The following is a 22649-nucleotide window of genomic DNA, read 5'->3' as shown; positions in this document are numbered from 1 at the left end:
GTTAATAATTAATCCATCAGTGTGTTTCCAGTTACAGACAGTTTCCTTTTATTGTACAGAGAGCTGACACTTGACCTCTTCATTTACATGGAGCTACAAATAAGGAGAGGAGGCCTGCAGGTGCATCCTGGAAAGGAAGAGAGGGAGGAGATGAGAGGTGATGCTTCACTGACAGAGGATGAAAACTCAGTTTCATTTGCAAATTTGCTGATTATTCTAACATCCTGACACTGGCAGTAACCAAGGTTAAACAATATTAATCAAGTTTCACAACAAAATTGACAAAAATGTCACATGCATCATTATGCAATTGTTACTTTGTCACTTTATTGGTTAACCCCAGGGGTAAAACCACTGCTTTCATTATATCAACCTTGATATATACTGTTGTCCATTGTATTGATTAAATCTTCCAGCTGTACCCCCCCCCCCTAACATTTTTATCAACATTACTTCTGAACTTGTACAGTAGAGGGCTGTTACAGTATTTTCACTGCTTATTCATTTATTTATCTTAGTTGTGGCAGAGAGAAACAATAACGAACAGGTGAATTTTTGTTTTTAGTCTCCAAAATTCGTCAAGATCTTACTTATGCTATGGTCCATTTTGAAATTCTACGGCAGTCTAATCAGGATATCACAGAGAGGAAAACACATTAGGCTTATATTAAAATAAATATAAAAATTAAAAAAGTGTGTTTGAAAACTTGTTGTATTCCATTGCTAATGGGGGCAGCTGTATCTCAGCCACTTTCATTCATTAAAGGGTTGGTGGTTCGATCCCTTTTTGTCCATGTCAGTGTGTCCCTCACATGCTTAAGAACACATTTTTCCCAATGGTTGGACAGTGCTTGGTCCTCATAATGTTACTGAATGTAGTATATTTACAATGTAGCAAATGTTGATTAATTTAACTTGCAAATTAATCTATTTTTTAATAATCATTTGGGCGACAAAACTCAAATACAAACAAATGGTAATACAATGTTAATCAATGTCTAAAAGGCATGTATATATTGTGTTATATCACACCTCTAGACTTTATGTTAAGCTATTGATACACATAGAGCAGCAGGATGACAGTCTAGTTAATTTGATCAATGCTTCCACCTTGTGGTTAAAAGTGACTTTGTACAGAAAGGCTAAGATAAACACATTTGGAAAATCATCTTTTCTACACCATGCATCACTAAGTCGTTCTTATTTATGTGACCTATTCTGACATCACACTCATTGATAAAATTAGACAAACTAATCTTCTGAAAAATATTTATAAACCCATTAACTCTTTTCTGATACATGAGCATTGGTATTTTTTTTTTTTTTTTTTCGGTCTTCTCATGGAGAAACACCTGAGACCTTGCCCGAGGACCTTGGTGCAGCCGCTGAGGCAGAGCGGATCTGCCGTACTTGAGGTCGTCCACAAAACCCTCCACACTGTCAAACTTTGAGGTAAGCCTCCCGAGCTCGTCTTTTAGAGTGTTAAACTGCCTGTAGAGGTCTCCCAGGGCATCTGACAGAGGCGGGATCCTAAACACATGCAGAAACATTTGAGAAAGTAGAAATGTGTTTCAGTATTCGCATGACAAGTCGAAGAGCTTTGGCACTAAAAGATTCCAAAAGCTCAAATGAAATAGGAACATTGTTTATTGGAAAAACACAACCAAGAAAAAAACTCAGTCAAATTGGCAACATAAACACAAAAGTCATGACATGCTGTTAAGCAGGAACAGCCCCATCATCTGCAGGAAACATCAGGATAACAGACAGAACGGATGTCCCAAAAAGATTTAAGTATAAAAAAGCATATTTGGCACAAGGACACCTGCAGTGAGCCTGCAGTGCACCTGAAATGGTTAATCAGAAAAGTTCAAGCTGTTGGTATTGTGGTCCATAGCCTAATCTCCAAAGGAAAGGGTCAATCTGCCAGAAACACACTCAATTCATCAGAACACAAGGCTGAAACATTTCCCGTATTCTTTTGGCGCAGTCTCTGTAGTGAGGTCATTTACAAAGCAGAGTGGCCTTCTGTGGACCAGAGCAACCATGGATCAAATTACTGGCTCTGACAGGTCAGTGGTCATGTGCAGAGCAAAGCAAGTTACATAATTCCTAATCCTAAAAACATTGAGGAACAATAAAAAGCTCACTGACGTCAACAACTGTTATTCTCGCTCTTACTCAACATTTGAACTCTCTGTTTTCCCTTCTTGTTCTTGCTTCTGCATCTATCATCACTGCAAAGTGCAGTCATAACCAGTGTGACCCACCTGTTGTATTCGGGCAGGACAGAAGCGTGGTCATTGATCAGAAGATCTTTCACTTGGGTTAGAATAGCAAATTTCCAGTTGTCCAGTACCTGGGTCAGGTTGGAACAAGTCTTGCCGTTGGCGTGTTCTGCTGAAGACAGACATTTATAGAGTATGAAGCCAAGTATGTACCCTGAATTGTACAAAGTCTTGATTCTAGTGCTTTTAAAAATGAAACTTTTTTGCTAATCATTAACAGATTGTGGAAAATGGTGACTACTCATTGTCCCTGACCTTTGGCGTCCCAACGTGAGGTTTCGTGGTTCCATTTCTGAGCTCTGCATGTTAAGATCATGCAGAGCATTACCAGAATCTCCTTCATCACCTTCCTCACCTAACAAAAACACAAATGTCAGATGGCTGCTGAGAAACACGTGTACAGGAAAACAGTAACTAAAAAGTACATTTAGTTACTCTTTACATAAAAACAAACATTATAGGCTTATATGTGAGTAGTACTTTACTACTAATCTACCCACAAGTATACAAAGTATCGCAAATTTGCTCCACATTGACAAACTTCAACATTAAAATGCTCTTACATGTATTTGTTAGTGATAAAAACAGAATAGTATAATTTTCCGTTGAGAGGAACCATTCTGCATTATGAGTAATGCAAAAAGTGAAATTTTTAATTCAGGATTTTAATTTGTAATGGAGTATTTTGAGGTTGAGGTATTTCTACTTTTACTTAAGTAAAGTATCTGAGTACTTCTTCCACTGCAGGAACGTTATGGCAGGAAAACTTGGACATTCAACAAGTAAGCATGCTTAACACACTTTCACTTAAAGAAAACATCTTATAACACAAATATATTAATATATTTAGCTGATCTGCAAATGATTTATCTACCTTCTTAACTGAAGGCAATAAGAAATAAAGGTTTTGCATGTAGATTCTGAGAATATACTTGAGGAAATGTATTCTCCTCGATTCTAGCTTCACTTAGATTTACTTTTCTTTGGATTTTACTGTACCTGTCTGTGAAGTAGCGCCAGGGGTCTTGCCAGGTCACAGCAGCAGAACACACTCTGTGGTACGATCCTTTAACAGTGACACACTGAAACCTGGGAAACACTCTCTTATAACTGCCTCCCCCCATCTCCCTGAATCTTTCCCCCACCTGCTCCCACCCACTTCAGTGATGCAGTGAAGACACACACTGTTCCCTTAGCAAGCATGCACACTACTGCACACATAATATGGCACTAAAGTCAAAGCTCTCAGAACACATGCTTTCTAATTAAGTCTCTGATGTTTCTTGGGACTGTGCATCTGCTACAATGATAAATAACCCACAGACCCTGGATGGGAGGTCCTGATAATCCCCTGTCTATGCTCCATCAATCCCCCACATGTCTTTTAGCTGCTGTGAGGGGTGTAGGGAAACAGGTCTCCCTATTGACTCTAATCCAGAAGAGATGTTTGATGTAGCAGTGCGGCTCCAGCATAGCATTCTTACTGCCTACTGTAATACAATCTGCTCAACATCTGGGATACGACAGACCCAGCTAGCAATGATCCCTAGGATGATCAAAACCCGGAGACACACACACTTGATGAAGCTGAAAATGAGGAAACACATTGTTTAGTGCTAATCATTTTTATAAAATACACTGAATAGATGATAAACAGCTGATAGGATTAGGGTTAGAGAAAAATATACGGTCCCGCGAGAGATTCCGTCAATACTAAATTTTAGACATCCCAAACTTAAATACGCTGCTGTCCGATTTACTCCATCCGTTCATTCAGCATGACGTTAATCCACCCTTGAGAAGTCAAGATAATGTACCGTATGTGGAAATAATCTGACTGATGAAAGACAGATATCTTCAATAATCTGGAAAGTTTTTAGCCAGCAAATGCAGCTGGACTCAAAAAAAGCAGAAAAATATCCCTCACCAAAGCACATTTTTCCTTCTTTTTTTATTTTTTTTTTTAAATACTGGGCAAAAAGGAATGCCTTTACTTGACAGCTCTGAAATGAAATACCATTTGTCGCAATGGATTCCAGCTCTAATCTACTCCAGATCACAGCTCCTTATTCCATTTAAAAGAGTGTTAATGCTGCTGCTGACAGTATTGATATGACATGAGGTGAGCCCAGCTGAAAAGGAATCTGACTGGGCGATGGTCCCTGCCACCTGCACCAACTTTAAAACCATAGAGACAACATACTGTACTGCATGCTTTAGGTTGTATAGCATCTGTATCTACCATACATCTTCAGTGCTGACAACTCTACATAATGAGTTGGATTCATTCAAAGAGAGGGAACTAAATGCTCTTTCAATCCCAAACTCCCCTAAAAAGATTTATAAGCAAGGAAACAGCAGGATTTGTTGAAGAAATCTGACAAGTCAAGTGATCATCCATTTTGTCAGCAACCAGTCACAGTAAAAAAGTTGTTTTTTTTAAATCCGGAATGATTTTACCCATATGTTACATTCTTAGATTCAAAACTGGCAATTTTGTTTATCTCTTGATCATCACAGACTAAGTTTGATGTTCGCCCAGTTTATTATTTCCCTCTACATGAGGACATTATGTGTTGTAGCTATTTAAAGTAAAATTAATGCTTACTTTATGTTTTATGTGTTGGATATCTGTGACAAGCAGAGCTGTTCATTTGTTTTGGACGCAAATCCTGAAGTAAATGTACTTTGCTGCTTTTCACCACTGCTTAATATCTTTGTAGAGCAGTGACTGCAGGTACCTGCTAAGCATTGACGAAAGAAGTACTCAGATATTTTATTTAAGTAAAAGTAGCAATAGCACAATGTAGAAAACCTCTGTTACAAGTAAAAGTCATGTATTAAAATATATATATTAAAAAGTAAAAGTACAAATGTATTAGCTTCAAAGTATACTTTAAGTACCAGAAGTAAAAGTACTCATTATGCATGGCCCATTTCAGAATCATACTGTTAATCTGATTTAATGTTTGACCTACTTGATGATGGGAAGTTAGTTTAATATAAAAAAAAAAAATGCATCAACATGTATTTTTTTTGATTATATTTCGTATTAATAATCTAAATCTCCGGTATGTAACTGGTAACAAAATCTTTGCAATAAATGTAGTACAGTTTCCCCCTGAAATGTAGTGGAGTGGAAGTATATAGTAGCATAAAATGGAAGTGTATTCACCTACAGGCACCACCAGACACATTCATCTGCAATGTTGCAGACCTGAAAAACTATTACAAACTATCCACACAAAGTTATTTGGAAGCTTGGTGGTAAGTGGGAGAAATTACAGTTTCTGTTTCCTGTTAATACACACTAATATGGAAACAGATTTACAGCAGCATTAATGTGTAGCCTTATATGCCTTACAGCCCTATCTGGAGTCTGCCACCAATCAGCCTCCGGCTCTGTCTGCAGCAGCACTCCGACTCCAGCTCTGTGCAGCTCAGTCCAGCACAGCCAGAGGAAAGAATGACAGCAGCTGACCCGCAGAGCCAGAGAGTGAGATAACCAGGCCTCTCTCTTTCTGTTTTTTAACTCACATTTTCTCTCTCACGTGCTACTTGTTATTGAGCAGCACATCACTTCATAATGACTTTATCAGAGGACGGTTGAACTGAACTATATCAGCTCGTATACCCCATACAGAACACATGTTCTAGGTCAAGGTCAAGGTATACTTTATTATCCCAAAAAGGGAGATTTGGGTGGTCAAGGAGCAAATAAATAAAACATTTATAAAAACAGATACAAATATAAATATTGATATAAATGAATATAAATATTCCATATGTCATTCCACCCCTTCCATCCACCTACTGTAACACACACCTACCCATACACACTTACACATGGAAAGCATTTTCAAACACCCTCACTCTGACAGAAACTTTCCTACATGACTGTCAGTGTTTATAAAAGGAGCCAAATGACCACGAGGGTGCTGTAGTCAGTTATGTTACCACATTTGATTTTTAACAATTATCCTTTAAAGGACAGGTGGGATGTAAACATTTAGAGTCAGTTTTAAAAGAGCTGCTACAACCCTGATCTTGAAAGACAGTTCGCAAAAAGATGGATCTTCTAACTGACCTGACCAACACATCATTGACATGTTTACGTTTAGTTAAGACGTCCTGTCCACATAGTGAAGTTACTCTGAACAAAACCAAGGTGGTTCTGGAATGTATTGATGGCTAGCTGCTAGGTTACAAAATGCAACACATAAATACATAAGACAATAACAGAGGCTTAACAAATCCTGGAGCAACTGCTCTTCTGAATGCAATAGAAAAATTATCATCCAAAATTGTTCATGAAATTATCACATTTATTCTCTGTGGCTAGTCTACAAACATATGTATACATAATTTTATTTATATTATTTAGCATCAAGCATTTACAATAAGGGTATTCATCGTCATCGTCGAGTATTGTTGAGTTTTTGTATTTATAATAAACACAATATTATTAGATAGATATACAACCCTGCAATAACAACTACCTTTCGGGATTGTTTGGTACACCTACATTTACATACTTCGCAATAGACAGACTAGAATTAGAAAGTTCTTACCTGATGTATGATTATGTATCTGCCATGAGGCCTTATGTAGTTGTTGGCCTGATTGTATTTAGTTATTTTAGCGTTCCTTGGCCACAATGACCAACTGCAACACTACATTAAATTGTGACTAACCAAAGTGTTATTATTTGTATAAATGTTTTTAAAATCATCATATAGCCTACAACTGATGATCAGCATGGTTAAAATATTCAAATAACCACTTTAACATCAGTACTGACAATAACTGTAAAGAGCTGCTTTAATTACAGTTATCATTTTAACCCGGGGGGGAAATGGTAATTGATAGAAAGAACCGTTGTCTACCTGCTACATGTCTTCATACCAGCCGGCAGCTCGTGGTGCTCTGTACCCGGCGCACAGTCATCTATTCTCGGGTAACTGAACCACCAACTAACGCTGACCTGACGGAGCACCATGCGGAGCGCGGTCACCGTAGCCCGTGTCACAGAGGTCTGTAGTGGCCAAACACATCTATTTATGCCGCTGATACATTGAGCTGTGACAGAGGTCTGTAGCCATGTCACGAGGCTCTGTAGCGGCTTAAACAGCTAGCAACTGCCGCTCTGTGTTGCACGGAGCTCTGTAGCCGATATCACGTGACCAGCAGGCGGTCTCCTAGTTTTCGTATGATATCATACGTTTTAGTGTGCATAACTTTTAGTACGATATCATACGAACCGTTCATGAGAATGCGTTGATGTGGGAGAGTGTTGCATGGTGTTACTTTTTGTCCAGATTAAAGCAATAGCCCCTCCAAGTGTATGTACCCGTCCCTGGTTTCTGCTAAAACACAGTGATCGCTAAGCAGGAGCCAGTGTTATGTAACATTACAAGCCTAGCTCACCAAGCAAGGTGCTGTTTATGATCAGTGCTGCAGCCGTGAGATGGATGGACCAAGCAGATTTGCTCCCTGTGCTTTTTCTTTGGTTTTCTGTGCATGCACCTCACTCATATATTATTATTTATAATCACTCATATATATATATAATTATTATTAATTATAATATTTATTTTTACATGCATTATCATATGATCATTATCAGTGTTTTTTGTAGGGATTATTTCCTCTGGCTGTACACCAGAACAGCCTGGGCTTTCTTAACTCTGTTGAGATGGTTGTTGGAAAGTTTACGCTTTGATTTATGTTCTTTTATTCCAACTGGCAAAATAAATTCCAGTCCATAATACCAGGGCCAGCTGATCTGTCCTCCTTAGCCAGTCGTAACTGTGTGAGCACTGCAACAGAGACACATTTGACTAAATAGTTCACATGATAACTAAAAAATATTTTATGATGTTGGATCTGCCACCAAACTAGAAATATACAAGAAATGTGAAGTGTAAGTGGTGTTTGCAAAGTTGGTTAAAATGTGTAACTGGTCAAACTTAGATGATGAAACCTTTGTCTCTCTCTTGTTCATAAATATGATTCATCCACGTCTGTTTTGTTTGTTTATGCTTAGTTATTAGCTTCCAAGCTAAATGTTATTGTAACTAAAATGCATAACACATAATTTTTCTGGCTTTTTTGACAGTTTCCTAACAGCTTCAGGTGCATTACCTCAACTTTGGACTGGAGTAGAAGTCCAGAAGGCACTGATGGTTGACATGGAGATCAAGGCTTTGACAAAAAGTGTTTGAGGAATTAAGAGGCATACTCCGTGACGACTGCAGCAAAAGCAGCAGCAGAAAGAAAAAGTAGGACAAATAGATCCCCACCCAGCCAGAGGCTGAGACTCTCTACCTCCACGTAGTAGAGTAGAGGATAGGTAGAGGATGTCCAAAAGAAGATTGAGTCCCGGGACTCAACTGGGCCAGTGTAGTCAAAAAGGCCACCTCAGAACCACAGGAAGGAGGTGCAGATTTTAAACAGTGGCTGCAGGTAACGTACTACCATCTGCAGCAGGAAAAGGAAATGAGGTTCATGGCTCAGCATAGCAAAGCCATCGACAGGAGCATGCTCCATGACACGGAGAAGAATATGCAGCCATATCACCCATTGCTAATTGTTACTAGTATGCATCACATAGCCTATTTGTACTAGTCAGTTATGGCGTTTTTCCATTATATGGTACCTGCTCAACTCGCCTCAACTCGACGCACTGTGCGTCCGTTTTCCATTGCAGATTTTAGTACGGCCTCAGCGTGGCTGGTCGTCATAGCAGCGCCGTAGTAACCGCCGTGACCCGTTCTCTTAATACATCCATGCGTGACCTAACGCACAGAACGTCGAAGGTGTGTTGTTGTTGCCACAGCCAGGTTTGTTCAGGACACCCCCCCCCCCCCTGTCGCTGTCACGTCACCTTTTTGTAACGCCTCTACTCACTTGGTATACTAAAAAAAGTACCTTTTTTTACCTTTTTTTCGTAATGGAAAACCAAAAAAGGCGAGTAGAGTCAAGGCGAGTCGAGCAGGTAACATGTAATGGAAAAGCGCCATTATACTTGTGATTTCTAGAAATGTGCTAAATTTAGCAAATTAAAGTTTCTCTTCCTCTGCTTCTTCGTAAAACATTTTGGCATGACCAATATTGTCTATCAAGTAAGAATTAAATTACTTTGTGTCACAAAATTATGTTTCTTTGGGCTACAAGGTGTTATTTCAGAAAAGTCAGATACACATTATATTGCAAGTTCTTCCTTGTTTGATTGAATTTTTTTGTTTGATTATTTGTTTTCAGTTAAAGTCAGTGGGGCAAAACACATACCAGCCGCTCTTTAACTATCCATTTAATTTTCTAAGGGCTATAAAATTATTACATAACACCATGGCATCTTAGCGGTTTATGTAAACTTCACATCAAAAGTACCATTCTTGCGTGTGTGAGTCACTCACACATGCTTTGATAGCCGCCTAATCCCCTCACTGTGACTCTCACATGATGAAGAAATCCCACGGCTCACAGCAGCCAGAGGCTAAACACTGCATGGTTTCTCCACCTCAGCTCACATGCTCCTTTGTTCATATCGTAGCAAATGCTCCCCCATGCTCCACTTTAGCTTGTGTCACTTTGACCAGCTAAAAGCACAGGGAGAATCGTTTCCAACATGAGGAGATATTTCAGTGCAAACAGAATTTTTTTGCCGTGGTCGAGGAGGGACACCACACATAATGAGTCCAGTCCGCTCATACCAAAGGTAAGGGGTCACTTTTAAACTTATGTTTTGTTAGGTTAGGTTCCTATCTGAATATTGAGTATCTCTCTGTGTATTTAAAAATTTGAGGTGGCATTAGTTCTCAAATACTATTTTGTTGCATTCCTGTGTGTCAAAAGGCAAGCTCTGCAAAAGAGGACGTTGAGGAGCTTGGCAATGCCACCCCTGAATTTCACCAAGCAGGGCCAAACACTGGCCAGGACAACAACAGCCCTGTATTCACAAGCATCCAACCACACTACAGATATTCTTTTATGGACTATTTCCTGAAATACTTTCTGTTCCTGTGCAATCTGGTGTTCACAGTTCTGGGCCTGGTGGTCCTTGGTCTGGGCATGTGGGGCCTAATTAGCAAAGAGTCGTTTGCTCAGGAGAAGATCGGCAATATCGGCACTGACCCAATGCTGATACTTGTGACTCTGGGCTTTGTGCTAACTATGCTGTGCCTGTCAGGCTGTGTGGGCGCCTTAAGAGAGAACTGCTCTTTACTGAAGCTGTTCTCTGCAGCAGTGTTGGTGCTCATCACAGCCCAGGTCCTGGCTGCCATTATGGCCTACAGTCTGCAAGATCAGGTTGGAGGCTACCTGCGATCAGGGATGTTAGCTGCCATGGTGCGCTATCAGGACGATCTGGATCTGAGGTTCATCACGGACGAGATTCAGTCAAATCTGCAGTGCTGTGGGGCAGATAACTACCGTGACTGGGAGCTCAACATGTGAGTAGAGGGTGACTAACTCGGATACATTTATAAAAAAGTACATGATGACTTATTGGTCAGGATGTGGGAATGCCTTGAAAGTTATTGGATATTTTTTTCTTTCCTCAGATATTACAACTGCTCAGCTCCAGGAGTGCTGGCCTGTGGCGTGCCAGCGACATGCTGTGTGAATCCTTTGGAGAACGGCACAGTGTGGAACTCTCAGTGTGGTTTAGGAGCCCAGCTGCTGGATGAGTTTAGTGCTCAGAGTGAGATCTTCCTGGGTGGCTGTCTGGGGGGAATGTCCCGCTGGATTGAGCAGCATAAAGGCCTGATAGGAACAGTTGGAATCGTCGTACTGGGGGTCCAGATTCTGACTTTGTTTATCACTACACGACTGTTAGAAAGCATCCAGTGGCATAAAGTTTACTTATAACATGGGGTGATGAAAATATTGTGTGCTGATATTTAATGTGTGCTACTTGGCTCTCTACCTGGTTTATCCTTTGTAGTAAACATACTGTACCCCTCAACCATAAGAACAAAAATCTTATTTATAAGGAAGCTAATTTGTCTGTCAAAGTGACAGACCAGTGCTAACTCTAAATCTACAGTATGCACTCATAGTATAAGTACAGAAGTATGTGAATTGAATGAATATGAATATTGGTCCTCTGTGCCTGGAGGGTTGTTGTCAACATGGTTGCCAGGTCAAGGTCAGGCCAAGAAATAGTCCCTCAGATAGCATATTCCCTATAAAACCACAATTGTTTGTTTTCACACAAACATAACATTTTATTTAGTGAGCTTTACATTTAGAGATTGTGTTACCATTGGAAAGAGCCAGGCTAATTGTTTACCCCTGTAAAGCTGTAGCTTCATATTTACCATATAGACACGAGTGGTAATATTATACTGCAAAATTGCAAACTATTTCTTTAAGTATTAGTAATATGCACAAAATGCAAAAAAGGGACAAATAATAAAACAAAGTATGTAATAGCATGGTTTAACAACATGCTAAGTTTGGCAAAGAGGAAATGAAAGAAAAATAAATCAAAGCTTTATTTATTTGATTAAACATGATGCTGATAACTGTGCAGAGACTCGTCTTCGAAGCAAGTAAACAGGCTCAACGTTACCTCTCACACTGCAACCTCAGGCAATGACACAAAGACACATTCAGCATCAGGCAGCTTGAGAATCTTATTAAAATAGATTTAATATATAATATAAACAAGGCAAAGCACAGCATCAACTATATGCAGACATCGTTTTACATGTTCTTTAGTTTGTGTTTTTTGTTTGTTTTTGTTTTTCAAGAGCCAATATTGATTATGAAGATTGGGTTGGTAACTGTTCCACTTGCTGCCACATCAGTTCTGTTCTGTTCTGGTAGATATTCAATTCAATTAAATTTTATTTATAGTATCAAATCATAACAGAGTTATCTCGAGACACTTTACAGATAGAGTGGGTCTAGACCACATTCTATAATTTACAAGATATCAAAAATATTTTTTTTGTTTTCAGTGAAGAGACTCAGATGATACCATGCGGAGCCAGTTCATGCAGCTCTTGATGGCTGTAAGCTTCCCATGGGCAGAATATATCTTAAAAAAAAGAACCAACATTAGTAAAAAAAAAAAAAAAAAAAGGGAACAGTGATGTTTGTGTGTTTTTGTTTGGCAGTAGCCTATAAAGTAACTGTGATACTCCTGCTTGCCAGTGGCAAGCCATTCCATTCCTGGAAGCTATGACCTCTGTGCTAAAACATATAATTTAATTAACACCTCTATGACAGTGTCAACAACACTTTTTAGCTATTATAACAATATATTTTATAAAAGTAGATTGTATGGCAGAACAGTTGAGACATATATCTTCTTGAACACATATATAGGTTTCCCAATTTACACCATTTTAAAATGTAAATAAATGTTTTAATCCAATAAAAAACACACAACGTGAGACAAATTGTTATATGTTATGACACTATTAATATGACGATACATTGAGAATGTGCCTAAAAAGCACATTCCCATTCTGCAGCTCGAAAGCATGATCTGAGTTGTTGCTAATACTAATATTCACCACTTGTGTTGCTTTGTCATCTCAGTTGGTAGTGTCATAGCGACCAGGGATGCTGTTACATGAGGTGTTGTGTTTAGTGAAGCCCTCTCATACACCTCAAACTCTGAAGATTATGACGTTACCAACCAATAAACGTCAGGGCCCTCATCATTTTTACAGTAGCCTACACACACATGGGTCTTTCACAGTACATTAGGGGATTGGCTGACAGGCAGTTTAGGGGGATGTCACTGCTGCTTAGGCTGACCTGAACAGAAACATGACAGAATGCAGATGTTTTTAGAATCCCCCCCTCACACACACCTTATACACACATTAGGACACACATAGTGCATTAATCTGATGCTGTAATCTATTCTAGTTATACACATGACGGGACACACGAGGGCAGTGACGTGCACAAGTACGGGCTATTGTTGCCCGGGCAACAGCCCTTTTGCCCTAACTGGCTGAGCTGCCCCTCTAGAGAAAAAGCCTAAATAAACTTTTCTTTTCTTTTTTTTCTGTTGAGGCTGTATCATTTTGATAAGCCGATCATTAGTAAAGTTAAATCAAATTAAATTGCCATTCCCATTTAACCAATGTGTTCACCATCCCCCCAAAAACTCAGGGAGTATCTAAAAGTCTATTGTGCCAACTTCTACTTATGAGAAATATTTAATGGGTATTTCTTAATGACTCCTTTATGAAACAGAAAAACTCAAATGGAAAAGGCAGGATTTGAACTCATGACCTTCAGGCTGTGGGGCTGTTTCTTTTCCAGCTGAGACATTAGGTCTCTTAAATATCATCTCAATCTTTTGATTAATGTTCAATTTCATAGAGTCCCTCTGAAGCAGGTTTCAGTTTATTTAATGTATAGATAAATGTATTGAACTATATTAAAAGGTTTAATTGTTAATCACTTATGTCTTGGACAGTATTTAATCCCCTTAACTGAGAGCGATACAATACTACCTACCTACAATAATGTGTGGGTGGCCTCACGCTTTTATACATAACTTTTTAGTGCATAGAATACTAAGCTCATAAAATAATAGTTGTTGGCTTTAAAACTAAACATAAATGTGTCAATTCTTAGGATTAATTTAACCTTAGACTATTGGAGACTACCTTGCCTATGGGGCAGTAAGTCTATCAATGTTTTTTTTTCCTCACAAATACCGGTAGGCTGATTTAAATTTGCTAATAATAACTTTAGTTTTTTTTTAAAAAAAACGTTCTAAAACATTAACAGGAATTTGGGGGCCCCCTGCAGTTACTCTTAAGACCCCCTATGGGGCCCAGTTGAACATCTCTGGTTTAAGGGTTTTTTCAAAGATTATCTGCACATTTAAGATGTTTAAATGGATAATCTGCATGTTTAAGAGGTTTTCAGCGCAAAACATGGAACAGACCAACTTTGTTTCCCTTCAGGTTGATGAAGGGGAAGTTTCTTCTTTCTCCAGTCTCTGTGGTACTTATCCCAGGAGGGGAGTACGCAGACTGACAACCAGGAGATGTGGGTTCAAACCCTGCCTCAGTTATGCCACACAGGAGTGTTATTGATGAATGGATGTGGTTAGGCTACATTAGTATGTGTCAATCTTAACTTGTGAATTTTCAACAATTTCAGCTTGCAAAGTTCCAACAACAATTTCAACTGGCATGTTTCTGAATTTCCATTAAAAAAAATCACTTCATCACTTTACATATTTTTTAGTCTGAAGGCATTTTAAAGTGTAAAAAGATATATGTGGTGGGTTACTTTGTCCAGATTTAAGCAATAGCCCCTCCAAATGTCTGTCATCATCCCTGCAAGAGGGACAAACGTTTTTTCTTTACTCTCTCTGTCTCTCTTCTAGAATCCCAAACTGACCCCAATAATCTGCACACAATCACAAAAACCTGTGTGAATGCATTTGACATTTGACAAATTTATGTTTTCATTAAATCGTGAAATAATTTATGAATGAAAAGTCAAAATAATAGTGTAAATAATAAAAAATTCCAATCATAATTTCTGAAACCCAAGGCAGCATCTGGAAAGAAAACATGTATTCAATTACTTTACTAATGTACAATTCTGAGGTACCTGTCCTTTACTTTAGTATTTCTCTTGTATGCGACTTTATAGGCTAGGCTACTTCTAGTCCCCTTCATATTTTAAACTTCTGGGTTTCTATAGTAGCCATAGACTGTAGACTATATGGTATAGTAGCCTATTGTGTGGACAAACTGAAGTTACGATCCCATCTAGTGGAGGCACATAGAAGCGCCAGTAGTTATTTTAGCCAATCAGGATGACGTTTCCAGCAAGGATCGTGTATTTGGTTGGTGTATCACTCCGGGATAAAACACTTCCACTAGGGCTAGGCGGAATCTCTGTGTGGGAAAAGTTGGCCTGAGTATTTTTTAGATGCCGTAGCTCCGTCAACATAGTTTAATGATTCATTTAACTTTATTGAAGAAAGTATATTGGCGAACTAAAACTAAAGGTAATCAAAATATGAGAGAGACAAGGTACTCATCTTTAAAAACCCTGAAATCGGTAGCTTAAGAGTGAAATTGATTAAAAAAAAAAACAAGGGTGGGGAACTGGGTTACTTTTTATTTAACATATTTACGCCTGAGCGTTTGAGGCAAACTCGTCCACGAGGAGCGTAGATCCTCTATACTGTCTCTAATATTATCTAAATAACCACGGTACCGAAAAAGTGAACGAGTGAGAGCTTCTTACTTCCTCCCTCCCTGTCGCCGAGGTTGTGGTTTGTAGTGTATGGTATACACGCTGCACCACATGTGTTATTGTTTTGTTAAGGCAATTTGTAATTAATTGTAATAAACTACAGTGGCATGGGGAAGAATAAGAAGAACAAAACCAAAGAGTTGGGTACACAGGCGGGCAAGGCCGGACAACATTCAAGGTAACATAAGGACGCTATGTGTAACAGAAAAACGGCTAACGTTAGCTAACTTACAGCAGCTAGCTAGCTGTTATTAGCCCTCTTCGTTAGTTGCGAGCATAGCGAGCTATCAAATGAGATTCAACATGTAAACATCGTCCTTGTATTTAGCTAAGTCAGGACACATAACCGTTAGATGACCACCTGCATTATTTGTGGCCATCTAAGGCTGACGTTTATTCCACTTTTTCCTTACTTTAACTTTACATGCTGTCTGGACTGTAACGTTATTGTGTCACAACAGTGATAAAAAGCTCAAACGAGATGGTAAACCCAAGAAAGCCAAACAAGACCACCTCGAACACATCCCCTTTAAACTCCGAGAGATAATGAAGAGCAAGGAGAGAATGAAAACTGGACCCTTGAACACCAAAAAGCTTAAAGAGGGTGAGGAGAAAACCGTATTTATTTATACTTCTGTGATGCATGCTTTATTTTTAACAGTAAGGGTTTTTGTTTATAACTAGTGAGGAATTGGTTTCTGTTTCTTTAGCCATCTCCCCTAAAGGTAAACCAGACGATTCCGAAAGTGGAGACATACCTGTCCCACATTTCAGGAGGGGAAAGGCGGAAAGTGAGAAAGCATACCTACGGCGCATGGAGAATGAGACAAAACACGTCCTCTTTCTCACAAAGAACCAAGTAGACAGAAAGCCTGAGCTGGATGCAGACAAACAAGAGAGGCCCGCAGACACGGGCAAGTCTGAGAAAAAGAAGGAGTGAGTACACTTTGATTTGCAATCAGAAGACAGCATATTTTTTAAATGATTATGTGTATTTGGGCTGTTATGGGATGTCAATAAAGGCCAACTTAGTCAACTAATAGAAAGTAGACCAAAGTAAAACACAGCTGTAAAAGCGATTATCATTCCTGGTTGATATCTGTCTAATTTGATCTTTGCTGTCTTTGCTACAGGCATGATAAAGTCAGATTACAGAGGCTACATCAGAAAAAGTTGGACAGACAAGAGGACAAGATGGAAAAAGAGAGGTTTGTAGGTAAGGAAGATTCCACACTACAAAGATGTGAGGGAGCAGTTTTTTCCTGTATAATTCAGTACAAACATGCACTGGTCAAGTTTGAAGGGCATTTAACATTATCAGGAGGTAGGCTTCATTTTTGCAGTTTCAATGGCCCTCATTTATCAATCTAATGTAGAAACCAGCGGAGATATGAGCGCAGAAATCCTCTTACGACAGTCTTCACGTGTGATTCATGAAACGTTCTGATCACACCAATCGGAGCGTAAGTGGTCATACATTGATAAATGCAGCGGCTGGAAACGATCAATTTACGACATGGCGAGATGTAATCCGGCTAAGAAGTGGCACTTTTCAGAGGTGGAGATTGAAACCCTGACATCTCAGGTTCATTTGCACTGACGTGTACTATTTGGCAGCCTGAAAACTGGTATTTAAGGCTGTAGAAAGAATGTGGAATGGAAAGAGATCATTGATGCTGTGAACAGTGTTGCCATGGTAAATCGGATTCCAGCTGAAGTTTATTTAATTTATACATCCTTGTTATATGTATGCTGTAGTCCTAATAGTAATATACAGGCTTATATTGCAATCTCTTACACTGTGTTCCAAATTATTATGCAAATTATATTTTACACTGATTTTAGTCGATGCAAATTACAGTCAGTATGATTTTCAAGTCACCAACCGTTAGGGTATAAGTCGAATTTCATTGAACAAACCACCCAATGAAAACAGTATTTTTTCAAAAATAAAAAACTCAAAATGCACTGTTCCACATTATTATGCACAACAGAGTTTCAAAACATTATTAAGGTTTTAAAGAACTGAAAATGGTCATTTGCTGAATTTGCAGCATTATATCAGTCATATTTACTGAAATCAAAAGCTATTTCAATCAAACCCATCTGAACAGGGCAAGTTACATGAAGAGATTTGTGGCTGATTCAGAGCACACATGGGTTTGTGCAGATAAAGGCATAATGAGGAAGTTTCTGCCAGACAAATTCATCGGATTAAGAGAGCAGCTTCTAAAATGCCATTACAAAGCAGCAAACAGGTATTTGAAGCTGCTGGTGCCAATGGAGTCCCGCAAATCTCAAGGTGTAGGATCCTCCAGAGGCTTGCAGTTGTGCATAAACCTACTATTTAGCCACCCCTAACCAATGCTCACAAGTAGAAACTGTTGCAGTGGGCCCAGAAATACATGAAGACTAATTTTCAAACCGTCTTGTTTACTGATGAGTGCCGTGCAACCATGGATGGTCCAGATGGATGGAGTAGTGGATGGTTGGTGGATGGCCACCATGTCCCAATAAGGCTGCGACGTCAGCAAGGAGGTGGCGGAGTCATGTTTTGGTCCGGAATCATGGGGAGAGAGCTAGTAGGCCCCTTTAGGAGCCCTGAAGGTGTGAAAATGACCTTGGCAAAGTATGTAGAGTTTCTGACTGACCACTTTCTTCCATGGTACAAAAAGAAAACCGTGCCTTCTGTAGCAAAATCATCTTCATGCATGACAATGTACCATCTCATGTTGCAAAGAATACCTCTGTGTCATTGGCTGCTATGGGCATAAAATGGGAGAAACTCATGGTGTGGCCCCCATCCTCTCCTGACCTCAACCCTATTGAGAATTTTGGAGTATCCTCAAGCAAAAGATCTATCAGGGTGGGAGGCAGTTTGCATCAAAACAGCAGCTCTGGGAGGCTATTCTGACATCCTGCAAAGAAATTCAAGCAGAAACTCTCCATACACTCACAAGTTCAATGGATGCAATAATTGTGAAGGTGATGTCAAAGAAGGGGTCCTATGTTAACATGTAACTTGCCCTGTTAAGATGTGTTTGATTGAAATAGCTTTTGATTTCAGTAAATATGACCTCCTAATGCCGTAAATTTGTGTACCTACAGTGCTGCTCATGAGTTTAGGAACCCATGCTAAAGGTGACTAAAAAGCGGAATAAAACAAAAATCATCTTTTGGAAATTGATCTTAAAGCCTTAATTAAAAAAAAAAAATAGGAAAAATACAACATTTTAAGGACACCAATTTTCTTTGTGAATGAATAATGTATCGTAAAATAAATAAATGTTCTTCCTTAAAATACAAGGGGGAAAAGGATAGACACCCCTATGTTAAATTCCCATAGAGGCAAGCAGACTTTTATTTTTAAAGGCAAGTTATTTCATGGATCCAGGATACTATGCATCTTGATAAAGTTCCCTTGGCCTTTGGAAAATAAAATAGCCCCACATCATCACATACCCTTCACCATACCTAGAGATTGGCAACAAGATTGATTTACGACTTCTAGCTTCTACAGGAGCAGAAACCTTCGTTTCACAACCATGGAGCTTGTGCTCAGTCTACTTTGGATGGGTTAGACATTATGGCTGGTAAAAATGGAGAAAATGAATGGGATTTTTAATTCCCGGAACCACACTTTTGAGCTCTATTGGGTTAATATTGTTTCACGTTTATCTGAAAGTATATCTGCATTAATCACTTAAAAAATAATGATTTTCTTTTTAATAGTGGACACAATTGTCAAAACAGAATAATATATAAAGCTTGTTTGTACAATGATATGATGGGTTTTTGTTTTGTAGATTATGTTCCCTTTGGTGAAGTTGCAATGGCCCCGCCGTCTTTCAGCGCCAAACCCAAGAAAGCTCCAGTCAGATCTCAGGTAACTGTTACGCAGTTATCACGTCATGTCTGCCAATGGTTGAACAAGAGCTTAACTGTGTTGTTTTCTCCTCTACCAACATCATCCAGAAGGCATCAAAGGAGCTGCTTCTCAACTCTCTCTTAGGCCACACGGTGATCTCCACAGCCAAGCCCTCCATGGCCAGACAGAGAATCATGGAGGAAGAGAGGGAGCGAGCAGTGGAGGCCTACCGCCTTCTTAAGAAACAGAAACAACAGCAGCATGAGGCCAGGGCTGCTAATCTGGAAAAACTTAGGAACCCTCAGTGATGTTTTATTTGTAATTTAGAAGTCCCTGACTTCAGTCAGCAGTGAAGCACAGAAACTGAAACAATGAAAGATAACCATCAGCAGACTGTAATGTACTGTATGTGTGATGGAACTGGAACTGCCAGTGTGGGACCTTACCACAGCGTAGCTAACTGTCAGGGAAATAAGTAAACATTTGAATCTGCTGCCCACAGTATGAGGTAAGTAGTGATCAACATTCACCTGCCACTTTCACTGTCAAATATTTAGCTCCAAAGAGAACAGGACATTCAAATTGTTAATGCACGTTTAAATGCCTTATTAAGACAGATTCACCCCTAACTACGTACATTGAGACAGGTTGATTTCTCGCCCTCAAACTGTGTCAGATGTTCACTCGCAGCCATGGTGTTTGGTTGTATTTACACTGTTTTTGTATTTGCGTATTTAGATAGTCACTATGACGTCATTTGTGATGTGGTAGACAATAAAATCATAAAGGCTATGTCAAGGCAAAGATAAACCTTCAATTATTTGCTGTTGTCCCACTAGATGGCAGTCCTCCTGCAGAAAGCTGCTTTCATGTTTGTATGGAGAGCAGAACATGCACACTGAATTGTTTTGGACTTTAAAAAAACAAAAAAAAAGAGTAAATCTGTTTTTGATGGCACACCTTGCCTTTTTTTTATAAATGTGAATGTATGGTTGTAGACTTAGAATATTTCCATACCCTGTAACCCTCTGTACCTTAGAGCCTAAATCCTGGGATCTATAAATCACCTCAGCCTTTTTAAATGTGGAGCGCTTATTGGAGCCTGGCACAGCTAATTACATTTGTAATCCGTAAATGAACATGAATAAGGCCTTTGTTTAAACTTTGGCCTCTGGGACAAACTGTTCAAATTCAGAGATGGTTGATCAACAACTTCATCTTTACAAATCATCCTAGATCTAAAAGCACACCTTACGCTGATGATAATTATTTTGCAGTGGTGGTCTACTGAATAATATCACCAGATGGTATTAGACCTACCTATTATTACTGAGTCCCTGCTGTCTGGTCTGTGGGTTCTCAGTCATTTCTGTTTGATCAGCTTTTTTTGTTTTTCCACTGAGGGTTGTCACAGTGACAAGGAAATGCATTAAGTGGGGACAGCTGTTTGTGATTGGTAGCGCGGACTCCCTTGAGCTGAGCTTAACTACCATTGGTCCATGTGCACAAGACAGCTATCCGTATTATCAAGGGATTTACAGATGCTGCCTGTCAGAGAAAGATGCTGTTTTTGACTTCAGCTCAGGTCACTGATTAGGAATTTACATCTACATCTAATACAGTTTAAAAAAGCAAGGTCTTTATTTTAAGGGTTTAAAGTATATGTTTATTTGCCCTCCTCTGCAGTGTGACTGTGACACCCAGTAACCACTTTATAAGATGCATGGGTGCAAACTGCAGCTAAGGCTCCTCTGGGACAGCCTATAGTGTAAACCATTAATCTAGAGTTACTCAGGTCACTGATGTTAGACAGGTAGCATGTTGTTGGAAATGCAAGGAAAACCTATGTCTGAATGCTGTTTTGTTTACATTTGAATATGTTTTTCTAGCTGTGTGTTCACCATCAGGTTTTATGACAAGACTGCGCTGCTTATGTTTTTTGAAGCTCTTTGCATCTGTTCTCATATCTACGAGCAGGTGATCCAAGGGTGCAGGCAAGACGCGTTACAGTGTAAAATCTCGACCTTTTTTTCTGTTGGGCATCTGATCAGTCTGGTTTCCAGATTGTGAGCAGTTTCCTTTCTGAGCAAGTACTCATGGCTGCTGACAGTGCAGGATGGTGGGAGTAATTGGGAGAGAGCCTACTCAGCCGGCTGCTAGGCAGCCAGAGCTCACTCTGAAGCTCTTTAAAGTGTGTACATGTGTAAGCGTTTGTGTGACAAATTACATGTGAATAATTGTCCCTCTGATCGTCAGTCAAAGCAGTTCTCAGTGCTAATTTGTCCCTTCTCACAGTGTGTTTATCTGCAGCCCACACAGCCTCCTATGTAGCAAACATGTATGCAGGGAAGGCTCCTTGCTGTCAGATACTCCATCAACTCGCATTGTAAAGCCCCAGACTCAACATGTGAGTGCATCCACACAGTGGCTCTAAGACTATTACAGCCGTAAATTCTAAGTAGAAAAGGGCATCCTATAGATTTATTGTCAGATTTTACTGTTTGGGTAGTGTATCATTTCCCAAATAGCTCTCCCACTGCCACCTAAAATAGTTGGCAGTGTACACTCAGTCACCGCAGTATGATCCCTGCATGTTGCCACAGATAGAGCTGTTAAAGCTTATCAAGCCAACATATGTAAATAGTTGCCCAGGGCAGTGTAATCCTTGGGACACTTCCTCTTGCAATATCCCACATCTGCCTTCTCGTTAACAGTTCAAAGATCTAACAGCACACAGTATTTAAGTAACCGTTTACATTTTTAATAAGTTAGAATTTACACCTTATACATACATTTGTAATTTTAGAAATCTACGGCACTACAAAATCATGGCTTTAAGAGGAATCGAAAGATAATTTCACAAGTATGTTTTACAACAGCCGACATAAATTACAAATCACAGTCAGCAGATTTAAGATAAAAGCATTACATTGGTGAGAACACAATTACAACTTTCAATGTTTGTGAATAAAACACGTAACGGTTAAGTTATAGACCCTGCCTTCGCTTGAAACTCTGCCCCTAATCCTTGTCTACAGCTTCTCCACCATCAACCTACAGTAGGTCACTTGTCACCTGAACATTTTTGGAACATTGTTCCATTTTGGGATTTAGATTTTGTAGAAATGTAAAGTAGAGACAGAAACAATTGTTGCTCTCTCTCTTAGCTAGAAGGTAAATGAACTGCTTTTCCATAGAGATGCATACATGCCACTCTTTCTCTTGATTTTCTTTTT

General features: G+C 39.3%; 3 protein-coding genes across 5 annotated transcripts; 2 read left to right on the top strand and 1 right to left on the bottom strand.

Annotated features, from left to right (window-relative positions):
* Positions 1-93: 93 nt before the first annotated feature.
* si:dkey-282h22.5 (uncharacterized protein LOC107988040 homolog) lies at positions 94-3370 on the bottom strand. The gene is made up of 5 exons (XM_039824684.1): positions 3288-3370; positions 2544-2643; positions 2271-2400; positions 1360-1530; positions 94-127 (listed from the first exon to the last, which is right to left on the bottom strand). Exons 2-5 carry the CDS (start codon positions 2629-2631, stop codon positions 94-96), a joined length of 423 nt encoding a protein of 140 aa, XP_039680618.1. The 5' UTR covers positions 2632-2643; positions 3288-3370.
* A 5895-nt stretch (positions 3371-9265) lies between these two features.
* Positions 9266-11313, top strand: LOC120573908 (tetraspanin-10). Of its 2 annotated transcripts, XM_039823823.1 has the most exons (4): positions 9266-9285; positions 9844-10008; positions 10146-10741; positions 10853-11313. In XM_039823823.1, the coding sequence occupies exons 2-4, from the start codon at positions 9919-9921 to the stop codon at positions 11157-11159; spliced, it is 993 nt and encodes a 330-aa protein (XP_039679757.1). In that variant the 5' UTR covers positions 9266-9285; positions 9844-9918; the 3' UTR covers positions 11160-11313. The 2 variants fall into 2 exon arrangements, with proteins under 2 accessions (XP_039679757.1, XP_039679756.1); XM_039823822.1 differs by lacking the exon at positions 9266-9285 and having other exon boundaries at positions 9660-10008.
* A 3874-nt stretch (positions 11314-15187) lies between these two features.
* Positions 15188-20370, top strand: ccdc137 (coiled-coil domain containing 137). 2 transcript variants are annotated; one of them, XM_039824989.1, is made up of 6 exons: positions 15188-15294; positions 16007-16149; positions 16256-16481; positions 16679-16761; positions 19352-19431; positions 19521-20370. In XM_039824989.1, exons 2-6 carry the CDS (start codon positions 16092-16094, stop codon positions 19719-19721), a joined length of 648 nt encoding a protein of 215 aa, XP_039680923.1. In that variant the 5' UTR covers positions 15188-15294; positions 16007-16091; the 3' UTR covers positions 19722-20370. The 2 variants fall into 2 exon arrangements, with proteins under 2 accessions (XP_039680923.1, XP_039680922.1); XM_039824988.1 differs by lacking the exon at positions 15188-15294 and adding an exon at positions 15430-15723.
* Positions 20371-22649: the final 2279 nt, after the last annotated feature.

Source organism: Perca fluviatilis, chromosome 15, assembly GCF_010015445.1.
Source record: "Perca fluviatilis chromosome 15, GENO_Pfluv_1.0, whole genome shotgun sequence".
Classification (NCBI taxonomy): domain Eukaryota; kingdom Metazoa; phylum Chordata; class Actinopteri; order Perciformes; family Percidae; genus Perca; species Perca fluviatilis.
The sequence above is the reverse complement of the archived record's forward strand: the minus strand, read 5'-3'. Positions and strand labels throughout refer to the sequence as shown.